Source organism: Salvia hispanica, chromosome 4 (assembly GCF_029641045.1).
Source record: "Salvia hispanica isolate PSC_SH4W2 chromosome 4, Shi_PSC_v1, whole genome shotgun sequence".
In the NCBI taxonomy this organism is placed as follows: Eukaryota; Viridiplantae; Streptophyta; class Magnoliopsida; order Lamiales; family Lamiaceae; genus Salvia; species Salvia hispanica.
This window is the reverse complement of record NC_142695.1, coordinates 53,852,826-53,871,391: the sequence shown is the minus strand read 5'-3', so window position 1 is coordinate 53,871,391 and position 18,566 is coordinate 53,852,826. Positions and strand designations below refer to the sequence as shown.

Sequence of the window (18,566 nt, the reverse complement as noted above, 5' to 3'; positions counted from 1 at the left end):
TCCGGCACCACCGGCACTTGGTGCTCTCACTGCACTCGGATCTGGAGCTCAATTCGCCGCAGCCACGTTTCGGATCGACTGATTTAGGGTTCCTACTTCTGGCGTCGGAGCCGTTCAGCTTCGGCCCGCGAATTTGATTCCGAGAAGCATCATTGGGAATCACAGCAGCTTGTGACGGATTAGAGAAGATCAGCAACAAAACTGTAAGTATTAATTGAAATAATTCCATTAATTTTGATGAAAAACACAGACTTGCTGTAAGCTCGATTCCAGCTCTCAAGTAGAGTGAGATTGAAGTAAGAGAGCTGAAATTTCTGTTGTTTCCTACCTGGGGTCAGTTTGTAATTTACATAATATAAGAGGGGGCGAAAGAAAATTCCGGACGAGGTCAGTTTGTAATTATGGAGTAATATAAGTAGCTTTTCCTCAAACGAAGATTACCGAAATTATTTGATAAACCAAACACGGCACTACCTTTCGACGTCACCGCAAATGATTTCATAGAGGTTTATATTTAAATTGTGTATATTCTTCCCTGATTCGTTTTGCAATCAAAATTTAATCTTTTTTTTTGTATTGACTACCGAAAATTTGGGAATATTAGTTTCGATTAGTATGCTGGAGCTGTGAAATGCTTATTGATCGAGTTTAGAATCGTTTCTGAATTTGAAGACCGAGGATCTGATTCCAATCTTTAGACGGTTTGTCTTCTTCCTCTGATGATCGTATATGAATTTCTTGATTCAACTTTGGTGTTTAATTTCTGAAATTAGTTTTGTATGTAATTGGATTTTCGTTGAGGTTCTTGACTCAGTTTAGTGCTTTTAGCTCATCAAGCTATGTTATTCTTTGGTGTTTAAAAGTTTTCTCAAAGCTAACAGAAATGAAATTGAGGTGAAATCATGTGATAGTGGTGATTGACATGCCTCCTTTGTAGTTTTCCGTTGCCCTTTTGTGGTGTGTCTGTTTTCCCTCTTTTTCGTGTCTCATTGTTTTTGGATGAACGTTTCCAATTGTCTTCTTCTTATTGCATTGTTGTTTCAGAATTTTGTTGGGTTTGGTGGATATGTGTTTCTTTACGAAGAGATATTCTATTAACGGAGAGATGACTAAAACCAAATCTTTAAGAGACTAAATTTGACTTGTTTTGTGCTCTATGGCTGATGCCATTTTTCTGATATTAGGATTGCTATTATCATCTGAGGAGAAGAGGGGTTCTTTTTAAAGAATTGAGTGGCAGTTTATGAGCTAAAGAATGGATTTTTCTCATGAAACAAGTGATCTTCAATCGTTTAAGGACCATGGGGAGAATGTAACGGGTAGCAGAAGCTCCGTTGTCCTAGCTGAAGTGTCTGTTTCTGACTTTTGTTCTAAGCAAGAAAACCGGGAAAGTAATATGAAAGTGAGTCCTATGACCCAACACGATGATTTGGAAAACTTTCTTGAATTGGCTGAAAATCCTAGCGAGGACTCTATGCGCCAAATTATATCCGATACTGGGAAACTTGACCTCAAGTCTTCACCTGATGGAGTAGGACAGTCAGTTTATGATCATGACATATCCAGTTCTGCTGATTCGGGTGATGGGTTACTTAAGTGTGAAGGGGAGCCTAATACTAGGAATGGAGATCCAGCTCATCTAATATCTAGGACTAATGGATCTGATTCTTCGTTAACTGTAGACAATGATGAAGGGAATACTACTTTGGATCCACACATAGGCACTATGAATATCAATGGGGCACTGTCACCCCAAAATATAGTGGTTGATAGCAATGGAGATTCGGGTTCCAGAAATTGTGAAGAAGGGAAGTACTTCTATTATGAAACACCTCTTTGTGAAGACACGGGGGCTTGGATACCTGTTTCTGTCCCTCCAATGACTGAAAATGACCGCGAAGAGTGGACCAGAGGGCGCTGCTCAAATGGTGGTTACGTTCCAGAAGAAGATATGGGCTGGAATCAGTACATTGGTGAAGATAAAGAATTGACCATGTGGGATGTGGTGGTGGAGATGTTACTTGCAGCGCGTGGAAAGTTGAATTCTCTTGCTTCTGGGGATATTATAGGAATGTCGTTGATATCCACCCAGTTAGTTGAGCAAGCATGGAAGGAAATGGCTCAGACCCTGACAGAGGCCAATTTCAGTAGCACCCAAGAAATTCTCGAATCAGAGCCACCTAAATGGCTGCCGGATAGCTCTGCTTCTTCTTGTATGCTTTGTGGTGTGCGTTTCCATCCTATCATGTGCACAAGGCATCATTGCAGGTTTTGCGGAGGGATCTTTTGTAATGAGTGTACCAAAGGAAGGAGCTTGTTGCCTGAAAATTTCCGTACCGGAGATCCTCAAAGAGTTTGTGATGTATGCTGTGTGCGCCTCGAGTCTGTGCAGCCTTACTTAATGAATCAAGTGAGTCGTGCTTCGCAGTTCCCAACTCATGATTTGACAGACTTGAGCACTTTAAGATCTTGGGTGAATTTCCCATGGGGACAAACGATGGAGTATGAGATTTACAAGGCTGCAAACACAATCTGTAGCTATGCTAGCGTATGAACCTTAACCCCAACGGTTATTATTAGTAATCTTGAAAGTCCATACATGAAATACGATTAAACTATAATTTTTTTTCACCCCAAAGTTATTTTCTTGTGCCATTTTATCAGGTTGGTTTGAGACAAGAGAAGAGAATTCCAGAAGCCATTTTGCGAGATGCAAAGGGGCTCGCGATACTTACAGTTGTGAAGGTTGGAGCTGTGGTTACCTACAATGTTGGAACTGGGTTGGTGGTTGCTCTTAGGGAAGACGGATCTTGGTCTCCACCCTCCGCCATTTCTTCCTTTGGTGTCGGCTGGGGCGCACAGGTTAAGTGGATTACTTTCTTTGTTATCATTAGCTGTTTCGTTCATGAGGTTCTGCATTTATCGTGTTTAAACGAGTGATTGAAACTGTTTTCGACGAGACTAGAGCTTACAGAAGTAGCTTCATAAAAAAGTGCTCAATATTAATAATTTATGTATATTACTCTGCAGGCAGGAGGAGAGTTAACCGACTTCATAATCGTGTTGAGAACATACGACGCTGTGAAAACCTTCTGCAGCGATGCACACGTCTCAGTCGGAGCCGGTGCTAGTGCTGCTGTAGGAACCATTGGTCGTACTGCGGAAGCTGGTTTGAGAGCTGGTGATGGTGGATACGCCGCTTGCTATACATACAGCTGCAGTAAAGGTCGCCTCTCCGTCTAGCCTCTTAATTAGTTAATCTAGAAATAACGAGAGGGCCGAAAATCTAAATTCATAACATGGTTTTATTTTGCTCGATTTTTGTATTGCAGGTGCCTTCATCGGGTGCTCTCTCGAAGGAAGCGTGGTCACAACCCGTGCTCGGGAGAATTCCAGATTTTATGGCAGCCAATCACTCGACGCGTTAAAGATTCTTCTGGGTTCGTTACCTCAGCCGCCTGCGGCAGCCACTCTTTACCGGGCACTGGAAGACTTGTATAGGCAGATGGAGAGATGATTGTATGTATGGTGAAATTGCAAGAGGAGTTTGCACTTTGCAGTCGTCTATCTTTGTACAGAATCACTCATTTGTTAGCTGTATAAAAGTAGTTGGTGGTTGGAAATGGTTATGGCGTGTGGATACAATGGTGAAGCACATACAAAGAAACTGTAATTGTGCCATTTTAATCACATTTTCGATTATTGATTTGTTATCTGATTCTTTGTTTACTAAATTTGTTTGTATGATACTGAAATGCAACTCTTTCGTAAGTTATTTACAATTATTAATTTGTACAGAATCACCCTCCCTATTTTATGACTCGTGGATTAATAGTTTGGATGAAGCTTTTGTTTATGGTTCAGTATTTTTTTTTTCTTAAATCAAGTTGAAAAACAATTTTGTAAAAACTAAAAAGTCCAGACAAAAGAAAATCTAAACTACAAAAACCAATTGGAAAAAAAAAACATCGAGATGTATAAATTTATCCCAAAAATTAAAAAAACAAAAAATTCAAATACCCCCTCCGTCCCAATAAATATGAAACATTTGGTTTCCGGCACAGGATTTTATGCAAGTGTTATTTTGTGAGTTAATGAATAGAGAGTAAAGTAAGAGAGAGGGAAAAGTAGAGAGAGTGATGTTTCCATTTTAGAAAACGTTTCATTTTTAGTGGGACAATCCAAAAAGGAAAACGTTGCATTTCTAATGGGACAAAAGGAGAGTATTATTTTTCTATTTATAACATGTTGTCACAACTCACAACCAATTAACATATAAAATCTAGAGTGAACTACGCAAATGGTCCATAAACTATGCGTTTTGTACGCAAATGGTACCTAAACTTTAAAAATATCGTGGGTAGTCCCTGAACTAAGGTGTAATTACATTTATTATACTTTTTCACTATTTATCACCTTTTACACCCAAAATGCCCCTTAGCCATGAAGGACATTTTTATCCTTTTAAATATAGGTAGTTAATTTGATATTTTCTATATCTCTCTAATCATATTACCTAATATGATGTACTCCCTCCGTCTCAAGATAATGTCTCATTTTTCTATTTTGGTCCGTCCCACATAATTTGTCTCATTTCACTTTTTACCATTTCTGGTAGAGGACCTCATATTCCACTAACTCATTCCTACTCACATTTTATTATAAAACTAATATATAAATTAGGATCCACATTCCACTAACTTTTTCAACTCACTTTTCATTACATTTCTTAATACTCGTGCACAATCAAAGTGAGACGAATTATCTGGGACAGAGGGAGTATTTTTTTATAATTTAAGTACCTTAAATGATACTCCCTCCGTCCCCGATTAAGAGTCACACCTTTCCATTTCGGTTCGTCCCCAATTAAGAGTCACACTTCATTTTTACCATAAATGGTAGTAGGTCCCACATTCCACTAACTCACTTCACTCACATTTTATTATAAAACCAATATAAAAAAGTGGGTCTCACATTCCACTAACTTTTTTAACCAACTTTTCTTTACATTTCTTAAAATCCGTGCCCGGTCAAACTGTGACTGCTAATGAGGTACGGAGGGAGTAGTATTATTCACTTCACTAACACTTACTAATATAACCAACATAAGTACTGGATTCGAATTTGAAAAAATATTGCATAGTAGTATTAAAATTTAAATTTGAAATTTTAAGTTTTTATACTATATCTAAACTGATTCGAATCAAAAAATGAAAATTTGTCAAAAATTTCAAACTGAATCGAAACTTAAAAAGAAAAACAAATTTTTATATTTCAATTTAATTCAGATCAAAGAGATGTGGAGAAGCGTAATTAGTAAAAAAAAATTACTCAAAGAGAGACAAGTTGCTCCGACAGATATCTGTAACGAGTGTGATCTTTTGACTCTGAAAGTACAGACCAAATTACAAAAGAAAAAGGGAAAAAAAATCACAAAACAAACAGATAGGACAAGACGACGATCGATCACTGTTGAGGGAAAAAGAATCAAAAGAATATGCAGGCTATTGTGTGAGGATGAGAAACATCTGCTCAAAAATTGCAGACCCAACTACATGACATGAGAAAAAGCTATTTATAGTCCAACCTTTTGTATCCTCAAAGGCCACAATCAATTTTTTTTTTTTCAAAGATAAAAACAAAAAAAAAGAAAAAACAATTCTGATCCTGCTGTGTATTTTGGTTTCAAGTGGATACCAGAAAGATCAGCTCTAATTAGTAGTACAACAATAATGTGCACCACTTCACCTGAAAATAAACCGCTTTCAATCATTAGTTCAAGGAAGGAGGAGTAAGCGCCATGTGAAGGAGTAGATGGTTTTGTTATATACCTGGTGGTAGAATTGCCAAGAGTAAGCTCGAGGTCATCGGGAACACATTCGTCGTGTATTCTCTCGCCCTCCCACGGTTTCACTAGCCCCATGTGATTACTACCGAATGCAAATTCAGCTGAAATTGCATCGGACATTGGAATATCGGCTGTATGGTCGACTCCGGCTCTAATGGCCGGGGAGCATGTCCCGCTCTGGCCAGGGGTCCACATTCGAGAGCCTCCGTTTGAATATGGTTCCTTGAAGCCGAATGGATTGGCAGAGACAAGGCTGAATGTCGGAGAAGAAGGCCCATCTTGGGGAGTCTGAACCCCAGAGAGCCATCCAGAATCAGGTGGAGTTTGCAGACCGGGGCTCTGGGGAGTGGAAGAGGGTAGAAATGGGTAGTTTTGCCCACACCATGCGGAAGCAGCCGCCGGGTCATCACAGTTGCCGTTCATTCTAGGTGTGCGTGCAGTTGGTGAGCTTAGAGGTGGTGTGACTGGAGCACTAATAGAGCCTCCTGGAATGTAAAGATTATGGGGTAGCTTAGATGCTGGCAAAGTGCCAGAAGATAGGTTCTTTAGCCAAGGAATAAGGGAATTGGGATCGGCCGAATTATTGGCATTAGCGCCATAATGGGAAGGGCTTGCGAAAGAAGATGATGCAGGGCTTGGGTTGAAGGAGGCTCCTGGGCTAGGTTGATATGATGAGCAAGGACTTACTGCAGCTGAGCCCATGATATCCATGCGTTCCACAGGCTTGCATCCCTGCATATATAGAGACCCGTTAAGAGGAACCACACGTTCCACATAAATAGTACACATCAGAAGATCGAACAAACAATAAGCTGAATCAGGAGTTGAAGAAAACCTATTGCAGTGAAGAGGTTCACCATCTTCCTATTATGGACCAAGTATTCTACATGTGCTCATATTTAATCATAGGATGTGACACCTACCATCTATTAAGATTATTTCATTAGCACACAACACTAAAATCCAATGCTGAACCATGACTGTCATCAATGAATTCCAAGAACATGCCAACAGAAGAGTATTACAGAGACAATTAAAATTAGCTTTACATAGACGATTAAATGAATGCCATAACTACCAGAGCATTACTCATTACAGAAATTACAGAAAATGCTACCAAAATATTCAAGCACGGTTCTTTGTACTCCTACTAGGAAAGGGACCTGAGCACTTTAAATGAATGTTTCACAGCATTGTACACTTGGACAATGGTTGTTGTGAAAACATATAACTGGCATATGTTAAATAAATGTCACCTCTATGATTCTGATCTTTTAAAAAAAGAACCTTGTGCGTGTGTGTGCACATGCACGTAAGCATTTAGTATTTTGGAACATTGTACCATGGCGTTTCAGCATATGCGGACAACCCTCCCCACAAAAAAAATGAAAGAAATGTTTATTTGTCCAGCCTTTGTTATGCTAGCATGTAGTAGTTGGCAGATATTATTTGTGCTCTACTTACAGCTCAACTACATGCAAGTGGCCGATCAGATATACAAATGATAAATTATGAACTTTGTGAGAAGCAAGTATATGAAACTAAATATTTCACGAAATGGAATTTGAAAGGGCCTCCTCTTAATTAAAGAAAATACTAAGAAACTATAAGAGAATAATTCATCATGCCATGTGCATTTATTACTAATTGTTTTGAATTGAAACACTCGGTTCTCGATTTCATGGATCTAATCAACCGAATTGAACAGTTTAGGTAAACACAAGTTGAGCAAAAACATCCAAAAAAGGCCCCAATGTTCTTTAAATAATAAATTGACTGACAAATATGAAAAAAAGGATAAGAATCTTTTAAGGTACGTGCTTGAAAAAGCAAAATATCACACCCTCAAAACGATCTAATCGTGCTTCGTACGCCGTGCAGTGCAGTAAAAGCATCAAACTCAGAAACCGTAAATTTGTTGTACACACAGTATGACCGTCACATGCTCTCGACCTCGACACCGCACCATTTGACACCTAATCGCCGTCTAACCTAATTAAAAAACTCCTCAAAATCACAAAGCAATATCTAAATATAATATTTAATTCAGCAGGTTAGATTCGATTCCATCGCTACTATCGTGCGCCGGATGCGTCACGCAGCTCGCGTTTCCACATCCATCCCCCGATCGACACCGCTAACGTCTACCGTACGCATCGAGCGCATTTTAGCAGGCACCAGCACCGCAGAAAACACACAATCACACACACGCACGCGATCCTAAATCGACAGTGAATAAGATCTACATACACCGCAGCTGAGAGGTAGCTAAACTTGCAAATTGAAGTTCCGATCGGTGCTTATACCTGTCTGTAGGTGGTGCCGTCCTCTTCCACGACCCATCCGGCCTCGTTGCAGAGAGCTTTGAGCACCTCGTTGTTGTCGCAGTGCTTGGGGAGCTTGTAGTTGCCGTACATCCTGAGTCCGGAGAAGATCTTCGCGGCGATCGCGCGGCGGCGGCGCTCCCGGCGCTTGTTGTTCTCCCGCTCCTTCCAAGTCGGCAATCTGGTGCCCGAAGTCATCGGTCCGGGTCGGGGAATGGCTCCGGCAAGAGGCGATCCGAACCGGCTTCGCGAACCGGATTGTGGGGGGTTTTTGGGTTGAGTGTGATTACTGAATTAAAGAGGAGAGGGAAAAGGATAGATAAATACGAGGGAGAGAGAAATTCGGGCTTGAAAAGGGAGTTAATTACAAGAGTGCCACTGAGGTGTGTAAATGTAATGTACCCTAGAAATGCGGGTCGTGCACGTGTTTAGTCTTTTGAAGTGGGACAGGTGTTGAGTGAGGCACTTGGAGGTTTTTTACCAAAATAAAACCCCTCGCTTAAAAATAAAAATAAACCACATTATTATTTTCGAAAATTCTTAATAAATAAACTAATTTTATTTAAGAATTATTATTTTTTTAATGAGATGGATCTCATTTTTCAGTAATAATACTCCATATATATTTTTGATAATATCCATCTATTAGACTCAGTATAGTATTCTCTTCGTACCAACTAAATTAAGTCATATTTCTTCTGGGACGTCCTAATAAAGTTAGAGTTTTTTTTACAAAAATAATATTTAAGCGCTCTTATTTTATTCAGTCACTTACTATACTCTCTCTTATCACTCCACCTTTATTCATGTCTTCTATTTTATACGCCCTCTGTTCCATAGTAATGGAATCGTTTCTTTTCGACACGGAGATTAAAAAAATTGTATTAGGTGAGTTAAGTAAAGGGAGAATAAAGTGGAAAATGAAAAAGGTAGAGAGATGAAGAGAGAAAAAAGTAAGAGAGAGTAAAGTAGGCGTGGAAAAATGTGTTGACTTTTACTAAAAAGAAAAATGACTCTATTACTATGGACGTATCAAAATGACAAAAAAAGCTCTATTACTATGGAACGGGAGGAGTATTATTACTCCCTCTGTCCCTGAAAATTTGTCACATATGTCCTTTTTCGTCCGTTCCTAAAAATTTGTCACATTTTACTTATACCATTTTTTGTAGTAGACCCCACATTCCACTAATCTATTTCCACTCACATTTTATTTTAAAATAAAACAAATATATAAAGGTAGGACCCACATGCCACTAACTTTTTCAAATCCACTTTCTATTACATTTCTTAAAACTCGTGTCGGGTCAAATGGTGTCAAATTTTAAGGGATGGGGGAGTATCATTTAACTCATTCAACACAATTTCTTAATTTCCGTGTTCAAAATAAGCAACAAAACTTAGTCAAGATGGAGGGAGTAATATGATACGATAGGAAAACTAGAAGAAACAAATGATTGATCATATTAGGGCATCCACAATGGGGCGCCCTAAGCCCCGCCCTATGCTCCGCTACATCAGCATTCTATCCTACGTCCCTTCCACCTGCAATGTGGCGGACTATAGTCCGCCCTATAATAACTCATATTTTGTACTCCCTCCGTCACGCTTTAGCAGTCCCATTGACTTTTCTGTCCTCTTTTTGTAAAAATAATAAAAAATAGTTAGAGTGGAGAAATGGTAAAATAAGAGAGACAATAATGTAGATAAGACTCTTCTCCATATTATTCTCTCTCTTAATTTACCATTTCTCCTCTTTAACTATTTTTTATCATTTCTACAAAAAGAGGGCAGAAAAGTCAATGGGACTGCTAAAGCGGGACAGAGGAGCATTTGTTTTTTATTTTTTTATGTTTGCAAACATATCAATTAGCAAGAATAAATATAAAAACACCACAAAATAAAGGCAAATCATATTGTTAATATTTATTTTTTTAATTTTTTATGCTTGCAAAAATGGAAAATCGTCGGAATTCATTATTGAATTTAGAGAGAAATTGAGATGGGGAAGAGAGTGGAGTGAAAGCTATGAAATGAAGTAAAAAAAATTGGTGATATATATAGAAGAAAATACAAAAAAAAAATTAAAATGAAAAATGTGTGCATAGTCCGGACTATCCTCCGCACCCCCTGCAATGGGGCGGAGGATAGGCCGGAGGATGCATCCTCTGCGGATGATGATGTGTGCATAGTCCGGACCCCACAGTGGCGGACTAAGGGGCAAAGGATGCATCGTCCTTCGCATCCTCCGCCCCGTTGTGGATGCCCTTACTCAAAATGAAAATAGAATAACTATAGTTCATGTTGTATACAAATTGCTCGATATGTACTATAGAAATATGCTGAATTTCCTTTTCGTTAATCCTATATAAATAGAATATATTCATTCATGAAAATATATTTTTCTTTTCTAATACTAATCCCACCATTCACTCCAATTATTTTTTTATTCTATCTTATTTTTCCCAATTATATAAAATATAAGTTATCCTCAAATGGTTTATATTCGTAAGCAATGAATGGAGTATTAACCATATTTATAGTATATTGCAGTTCATCGATGTTATATAGTGTTCAAATATTTGAATTCGAATCATATTTTTTTCTTTCAAAGCATGGTTATTAATGATTACTCCTATTATTTACCTCATAAGTTATGATGATTCCAACTTATTGGAGAAAAAGAAAACGTCTTACCAACTATATTACACTAAGAGCATCTCTAATGGGAGAGGTAAATGGAGAGGTAAAATAATATAATTACCATATTTACCTTTTTTTCATGAAAAATCAATCTCCAAGAGGATAAATATTTGAGAATGTATTATACCTTTTCTCATTTTGAAGAGAAATCTTTAACTCTCCGTCAATGGAAAGGTAAATCTTATAATCACGATATTTGCCTTGTTTTCATGAAAAATCCTTCCCTAAGAAAAAAGATATTTGAGTAGGTATTAGAGCATCCGCAGCGGTGCTCTTAGCACCGTCCGTCCGTCCGTCCGTGCCGCTGAGCACCCATACGTGGCAACGTCTGATTGGCCAACGGCTAATTCGATTTTTTATTTTTATTTTTTTTTTAAATCGAAATTTATTTAAATAAAAAAAAAATATTTTTCCACTTCCCAAAAAATTATATTCATTTTCTACCCACTTTTAATTTATTTTTCAATTTTTTTCCCCAAAATTCACATTTTCATCTATAAATACCTCCACTTCAACACAAAAAAAATCACATTCTCTCATCTTTTTTTTTATCATCTACATTCTCTCATCTTTTTTCTCATATTCTCATCTTTGTAGGATTTTAATTATGTATTTTTTTTATTTTCTAGGATTTTAATTATGTATTTTTATTTTTAAAGATTTTAATTATGTAATTTTTATTTTTTAGGATTTTAATTATGTAATTTTTATTTTTGAATGTATTTTTATAATGTAGAAATGTTTTTAATAATTGGAGTATTTAAATTGAATAATGGAATGGTGGGACCTTTGATCTTGTCCTTAGCTAAGAGCACGGATGTGGGTGTTGTGCTCTTAGCTAAGGACAAGGAGTAAAAGTGGGTCCGGGCCCACTTCCGTGCTCTTAGCTAAGAGCACGGATGGGGATGCTCTTACACTTTATGTTTTTTAATACATTTTATAATAATTTACCTTTCTATATACCTTCTTCCTTTAGAATGTATTACTCCCTCCGCCCGCTCAAAATGACACGTTTTCCTTTTTAGTTTGTCTCAACTAAGATGACACATTTCCTTTTTTGGTAACTTTTTCTCTCCAATTAATACACTAAACCACTTTTTCACACTCCTATTAAAATATTCATCTTTCTTTATCTTTCTATTTTAATACTCACACTCACCTTCTCTCTCTCCAATTAAACACTTTAACCAATAACTCCTAAAATCTCGTGCCGGCTAAGCAATGTGTCATCTTAGCCGGAACGGAGGGAGTACTTTTTAGAAGGATATATCTCACTTTTTAAGAATGTAAATAAATAATATACCTTTTCTATATATGTTCTACCCTTGAAGATGCTCTAACGCTTATTTCTTTATTTTATATACGCAAGCATATTTCGATCAATGTAATCGCAATCTAGTGATAATATGATTCAATATTTTAGCATTACTAAAATTTCATCGTTGAGAATTTGAGATGATACACATTGGAAAATATCATGTCAAAGTTAACCATGAGCAATGCAGAAATATGGGAATCGTCAATTTGGACATTTAAAAAATTTGGTAAATACAAGTAGTAGTATATTTTTAAATTATTATAGTATCAGTTTGATTGGGTACTAACCGTACAGTAAGTCACTAGTAAATAACGGTAAGGATCTTTTCATCCCCTTTCCTTACTCTACTCTTCATTCACCTTCACAATAAAATAATCCATTATCATTTATTAAAATTGATTATAATTATAATATTATTTTATTATATTATGAGAGGTAAATGAGGAGTAGAGTAGGAAAAATGGACGAGGAGATCCTTATCAAGTAAATATAGCCTTTTGACCAACTTATTTTTGTTAGATTTACCAAATTGATGGGAAATTTCGAATTTGAGATGAGTACAACTGGATGTGGGCCCATGTTTCATGATCACATATTCAACTACTTGCACGTGCGCAGCGGATTAGGACTTTGAAATAATTAACTGGGTTGGATTACGAAGATTATGTCCGACCACACCGTTTAATCCTGGGGTCCACTTATTTTTCGGTGCTTTATAATTTCTTTTTTAAAAAATTAATCAAAAATAAGCAAGGCATGCGTCAAATAAATAGGAGCTTGATTAGAATATTTCCACACTAAATCAGTACAAATGTACAATCTATCATATATGTGCATGTCATATAGGACGAAGTTTAATTTAGTTGATAAGCAAATACACTATTAATAGCAAAAATAGCATCTTACTATGCTTTTAAATAGGATATTTGCATTGACTGAGTTGGGGTTTCATTAACATAACAGAGTGATTATTAATAAAATTAATCTGGGATAGAAATAGTCAAATAATAACCTTTTTTATTTACTTAATTCGGCCGGTTGGACCGTCATGCATGGGCCTTCATACCTAATAAGGTTTGTCACTTTGTTGTAAATAATTACATGAAGAATACTTTTAAATTCTTCTTGCAAAAAAGGCTGAACCCCAACTCCAACTGTCCCCCATATCTCGGCTCGACAGTATTGTGATGGGTGTTCAATTAAGATATACAGTGGCCAGCTAAGGATGAAGATCGTATAAATTTTTTAAATAAAATCACTACTTAATGGAGTATGATATTTACACTAAAAATGAGTTTAAGTGTGATATTTACACATAGAATGAGTTTAAGTATAATATGAATGGTAGAATAGTTCTTAAACCGAAAGTTTTAAAGTATAATTCAGCCTATATAAATATTTAACTACTTTATTATTTTTTAGATTTTATTCTTTATTCTCTTTTAAATTAACTTATTTGACATTACATATTTAAATCTCGCACATAAATGAACCTTGTTAAACTATCTGTAGTTCGATTAGGTAAGATCAGCATACTATCACTTAAATGAATTAAACAGTGCTAGAAGAAATAATATATTGGTTGAAAATTGATAAAGTAAATTAGTTGTGATAATAGCAAATGATGAGCAATAATCGCACTATTATAGGTCTGCAATTAACTTGTAGGCGCGAGTTTTAATTTCCAAGCGTTACCTAAATTATAGTTATGATCAAATACTAAAATAGGTTAGAAATAAAGCATATGGAGTACTCCATAATCCAAATGTATAAATTAAAAGAATCAATGGTAAATTAGCGGCAAAATAGGCGGGAAATGTGGTGGGCGGCAGTGGAGTTTTTTAATTGAGTTGAATGGGCCATATTGCACCCAATATGCTGTCCATTTTACTGTAGTGCAATTTATTGAGAGCCAACCATTTTATTAACCTGACCAAATAAAAATAAATAAATGATTATATCACTTTAATTTTAAAAAGTACATCGACAAACGAATCACTAAATATACTAGTTTGTGGTTCAATCAATTAGACTTGTAAAAAATGACATTTTAGAGCACAAATCTTAAATATTACTAGTAGTAACTATAATTTCCAATAATGTTAAAGATTTACAAATAAATCCAAGGGATATTGGCACCTAGTATCATGAAACTTTTAAAAAGTTGAATTTTTTCTCACGAACTTTGAAATTGGCAAATAAGTAATGTTACGAACTATACCCCGAGTTTGTAGTTCCCACCAAAGAAAAAATTATGGCAATATTAATAGATTGAAAAACAATTTTGGAGGGTGTGTTTCAAGAAAAACTATCCTCAAATATTGAAAAACTTGAAGCTCTCGAAGTTGTTGTCGAGAAATTTCGAAAAAAAAAATCCGTATCATGACATTATGTGCCGGAATTTTTCTTTTGTGGGAAATAACAAACTCGAGGTAAAGTTCATGATATTATTTGTCAATTTCAAAGTTCATGAGAAAAACTCAACTTTTTGAAAGTTCCATGATATTACATGCCAATGTCCCTAAATTCAAATATATAAATGCATCTTAAACACAATGATAATTTGACGATTATAAACTCAAAGCATGATACTGAAAGATACAATTTGTTAAGTAAGAGGAAAATGAGGCACGATAAAAAGGAAGGAAATATTAAGAAAAAAGTTAGGAAAATGAATACACATTTACCAATTTGGAACATCGTATTCAAAGTGACACGGTTCTAAAAGTAAAAATACAACTCTCTCATTTTTTTTGTCTTTTACCTTTATTCTCTCCCAAACTAACACATTAAAGCATCCGCAATGGTCGGCTAGCGACCGGCTAGCCGATTCGTCGCGCTAGCCGATCGGCTAGCCGAATCATTGCAATCGGCAAATGCGATTTCGGCGAGCGGATCGGCGTGGGCTGGCCGATCGCTCGTCGCTGGCCGAAGCGCTAGCCGATCGGCTAGCCGCCATTGTGGAGGCCCGATCGGCCAGCGACCGGCCAGCGCCGATTTTTGAATTTTTTTTTTTTTTAAAAATCATATATAAACGCGATTTTCGTTTCATTTTCATTTGCACCGCTTGTTTTAACGAGTTTTATCTCTCTCTAACTTTCTGTTCAAGAGCATCATCGAGTGATGGATCACAACAACGAGTCCAGTCCGGCGACGAGCGGCTCTCAGACTCCCACAGTACCCGTGGGATCTGGATGGGGGCAGATGGGCCCGGGATTTACTTGGAATCAGATGATGGGGATGATGGCTGGTGCGCCGGGGGGGGGGGGGGGGGCGATGGGGGGGAACCAGGGGGGTATGCCGTGGGGGATGCCGGACGGCGGGCAGTCAGCGCCCGGGTGGGGGGGTATGCCCCAGATGCAGCAACAGATGATGCTGCAGCAGATGATGGGGATGATGTGGCAGGGGGGGATGCCGCACGGTATGCATCCCGGGATGCCGGGGGGGGGGGGGGTGCAGGGGTCACCGGGAGGGGACGCGGTATATCGGCCCTCGCTTAATTTTTTGACGGCTTCGTCTCACACGTCGACCCCGGTGGAGACGCAGTTCTCTGGCGATGACCTTCTGTCATTGCATGATATGGGGATCGATCTCGGGGACGATGATACTCCCGTTCCAGTGACGCTGGCCGAGCCGAAGAAGAAGACGAGGGGGAAGGGGAAGGGCAAGCGGTCGGCGAGTCATCGCAGCCCGCTGCCACTGGCCGGAGGAAGTGGACGGAGGATGAGTACGCCGCGGTGGCCAAGGGGTGGTTGGAGGTGTGCGACGATCCACTGGTTGCGAACAACCAGCGGGTTGTCAACATGTGGGCGAAGATCAGGGCTGCCTATAAGAGCCACTGCCCGCACGGGAAGGACTTCAGCAACGAGGAGGTCCGGAAAGGGTGGGAGCGCACCAGGGCCGCGGTGGGCCGTTTTGCGAATTTGTACGCCAACGCCCTCCGTCAGCTCAGAAGTGGACAGACTGAGGACGACGCCCGAAGGATCGCCGCGAGTCAGTTCCCCTTGGAGGGGAAGTATAAGGAGTTCACCTTCTGGGAGTGCTTCTTGTTGTTGAAGGACTCCGAGAAGTTCCGGGCGGGGTGCGACATTGGGTGGCCGAAGAAGCAGCGACTTAACTATAGCGGCGACTACAGCGGCAGCAGCGGCGGATCCCACGACCTCCCCCCGGATGCTGAGGAGTTTCCATCCCCTCCTTCATTTACTGGTCGCCCCCGCCCGGTTAGACACAAGCGGGCGCAGCAGGCTGCGAGGGGCGGATCCCCCCTATCGCCCCGCGAGGTCCAGTCCTCCGCCCTCCCAGCCACCCCACTCGAGTACACTCTCCATTCGCGTAACCAAACGCGGGCTCAGATGTTACAGGTCTTCCGAGAGTGGAAGAATGCCACTGACCCCACGGAGAAGAGGTTTCTTTACGAGATGCTCGAGAGCATGCGTGCTGATTTAGAGATCGCGAGGTCACGGCTGGGGGGTTCCGACGTGGGCTCAGATACCACGGGTGGCGGCAGCGGCGGCGGAGACGGCGGCGGCGACGACGAGGACGACGGCGACGGCGACGGCGATGAGGAGTAGAGAGTGGCGGGGCTCGTGTGTTGAAGCCCTTTTTTTTTAAAAAAAAAATCATGTACTTTTTTTTTAAATCTTTGTACTTTTTTTTTAATGGAATGGATTATTTTTCCCGTATATGTGTCGTAAATTTAATTCCGTATATTGCAATTTTAATTTCGTAAATATAGTATATTTTGAATTGTTTTTATTGCGGCTGGCCTATGGCTGGCCTAAATCTGACGTGGCAGGTGGTTTTTTTAGTGTTGCTGACGTGGCAGGGGAGAGAATGGCTGGCCTAAGCACCATTGCGGATGCTCTTAAACAACTCCACATAAAATCTTTTGCCGGAAAAAAGTTTTGCTTTGAATGAAACGAAGAGGATATTTTTTAAAAATAAAATCAAATTTTTGTTTAGACGTCAACCAATTTTTCTAATTCCTAACGAGTTCAATATTTTCAACGAATTTATAATATTTTTTATATAAAGGCCAACAATATTGCAAGTGGAAAGTGTGCCCAGGCGAAACAAGATAACGAAGGACAAATTGCAGATAAGATGGCAGGACGTGCTCGCACAACGGACAAAAATAGAAGGGACGTCCCTAGACGCGCGCCCTTGCCACTTGCTTGGCGTGCGAATAGCCAAACATTTTGGACATTTTTAATGTTTAAATTGATTTTTTTGATTTTTTTTTTTTTGTTTTTGTTATGGGTTCAAACCAAGCCCATGTCTCCATGAACTCAAACCTCTCATATATATCATGGCATTAAATTGAACGATTCACCCATGATGACAAGTCATTTTCATTTGGAAGATTCAAAGAAATTTAAATTGATTGGATTTGATTCCCATCTCATAGTTCCCATCCATTAACACGACTTTGGCGCAATTAATCTTCGGGAAATTGAAACGCCGAAAACGCGTCGAAACTTCAACGCCTATAAAAATTAAAAAAGTCATGCGCTTTCCCCTTCCCCAATCAAAAGATAATGTATTAATCTAAACGAAGTAGCGTCACAAATTTGGAAAAATAAATCTCAAAATAGATTAATCCGAGGTTTATTAATTACTAACCGCAATTGGTGCCTAAAAACCAAGATCTTACGCGATCTACGGTAGTTGTATTCTATGTCAAAATTGTGTATTTAATTTGTGAAATTTGCACACTAGGCCCTTATATTATGGCGCAATTTGGATGGTGCAATGCAGGTTATCTTCTATCTAAAATGTTGAAATGGTTAATACTATCGATGGGTAGATTAGTCAAATAGAAAATGACACAAATTGTTAGAGCATTTCCGGTAGCGCCATTCTCACTAGGACTTCCCACAAAAACCTCCTGCCACGTTACTAGGACTTCCCATCCCACTGCACAATGTAGGACTTTCACTAGGACTTCCCCCAATAAAATAAAATCACAATTATTCAATTAATACGTTTCAAATTTACGGAATTTAACAAGCCGTATATATAGAGCCGTATTTATAGAGTTTTAACAAAAAAATAAAAATAAATTTTAACTCGGAAGTCCGACCGGGACGTCCGACCCCCTCCACAATGGCGGACGTCAGGTAGGACGTCACGAGGATATCCGAGGACATCCGATGGGCTTATGGGACGGGCGTGTCCGACCTTTTGCTCCACAATGACGGATGTCGGGTAGGACTTCCGCGACGTCCTACCGCGACGTCCGCCGTTGGAGATGCTCTAAGTATTGCTTATGATATACTCTGAGCTGCTAGAAGTTTTATTGTAACTATTATTTGTTTTAGTTAAATAGGTATATATGTGTATTAAAAAGCACACCAAAAAAATTTCATTTTGA

General features: G+C 38.7%; 2 protein-coding genes across 2 annotated transcripts; one reads left to right on the top strand and one right to left on the bottom strand.

Moving 5' to 3' along the window:
* Positions 1–451: 451 nt before the first annotated feature.
* Positions 452–3,713, top strand: LOC125191942 (uncharacterized). Its single transcript, XM_048089377.2, has 6 exons — positions 452–506; positions 605–701; positions 1,185–2,548; positions 2,665–2,862; positions 3,031–3,226; positions 3,333–3,713. The coding sequence occupies exons 3-6, from the start codon at positions 1,256–1,258 to the stop codon at positions 3,515–3,517; spliced, it is 1,872 nt and encodes a 623-aa protein (XP_047945334.1). The 5' UTR covers positions 452–506; positions 605–701; positions 1,185–1,255; the 3' UTR covers positions 3,518–3,713.
* Positions 3,714–5,313: 1,600 nt separating this feature from the next.
* Positions 5,314–8,474, bottom strand: LOC125195914 (BES1/BZR1 homolog protein 4-like). Its single transcript, XM_048094201.2, has 3 exons — positions 8,155–8,474; positions 5,832–6,580; positions 5,314–5,748 (listed from the first exon to the last, which is right to left on the bottom strand). The coding sequence occupies exons 1-3, from the start codon at positions 8,368–8,370 to the stop codon at positions 5,745–5,747; spliced, it is 969 nt and encodes a 322-aa protein (XP_047950158.1). The 5' UTR covers positions 8,371–8,474; the 3' UTR covers positions 5,314–5,744.
* Positions 8,475–18,566: the final 10,092 nt, after the last annotated feature.

Coding starts and splice junctions, on each gene's coding strand:
- LOC125195914 (XM_048094201.2), bottom strand. CDS start 8,370: ATGACTTCGGGCACCAGATTGCCGACTTGGAAGGAGCGGGAGAACAAC. Junction 6,581..8,154: donor ACGGCACCACCTACAGACAG/GTATAAGCACCG, acceptor CTATATATGCAG/GGATGCAAGCCTGTGGAACG.
- LOC125191942 (XM_048089377.2), top strand. CDS start 1,256: ATGGATTTTTCTCATGAAACAAGTGATCTTCAATCGTTTAAGGACCAT. Junction 2,863..3,030: donor GTGTCGGCTGGGGCGCACAG/GTTAAGTGGATT, acceptor ATTACTCTGCAG/GCAGGAGGAGAGTTAACCGA. Junction 3,227..3,332: donor TACATACAGCTGCAGTAAAG/GTCGCCTCTCCG, acceptor TTTGTATTGCAG/GTGCCTTCATCGGGTGCTCT.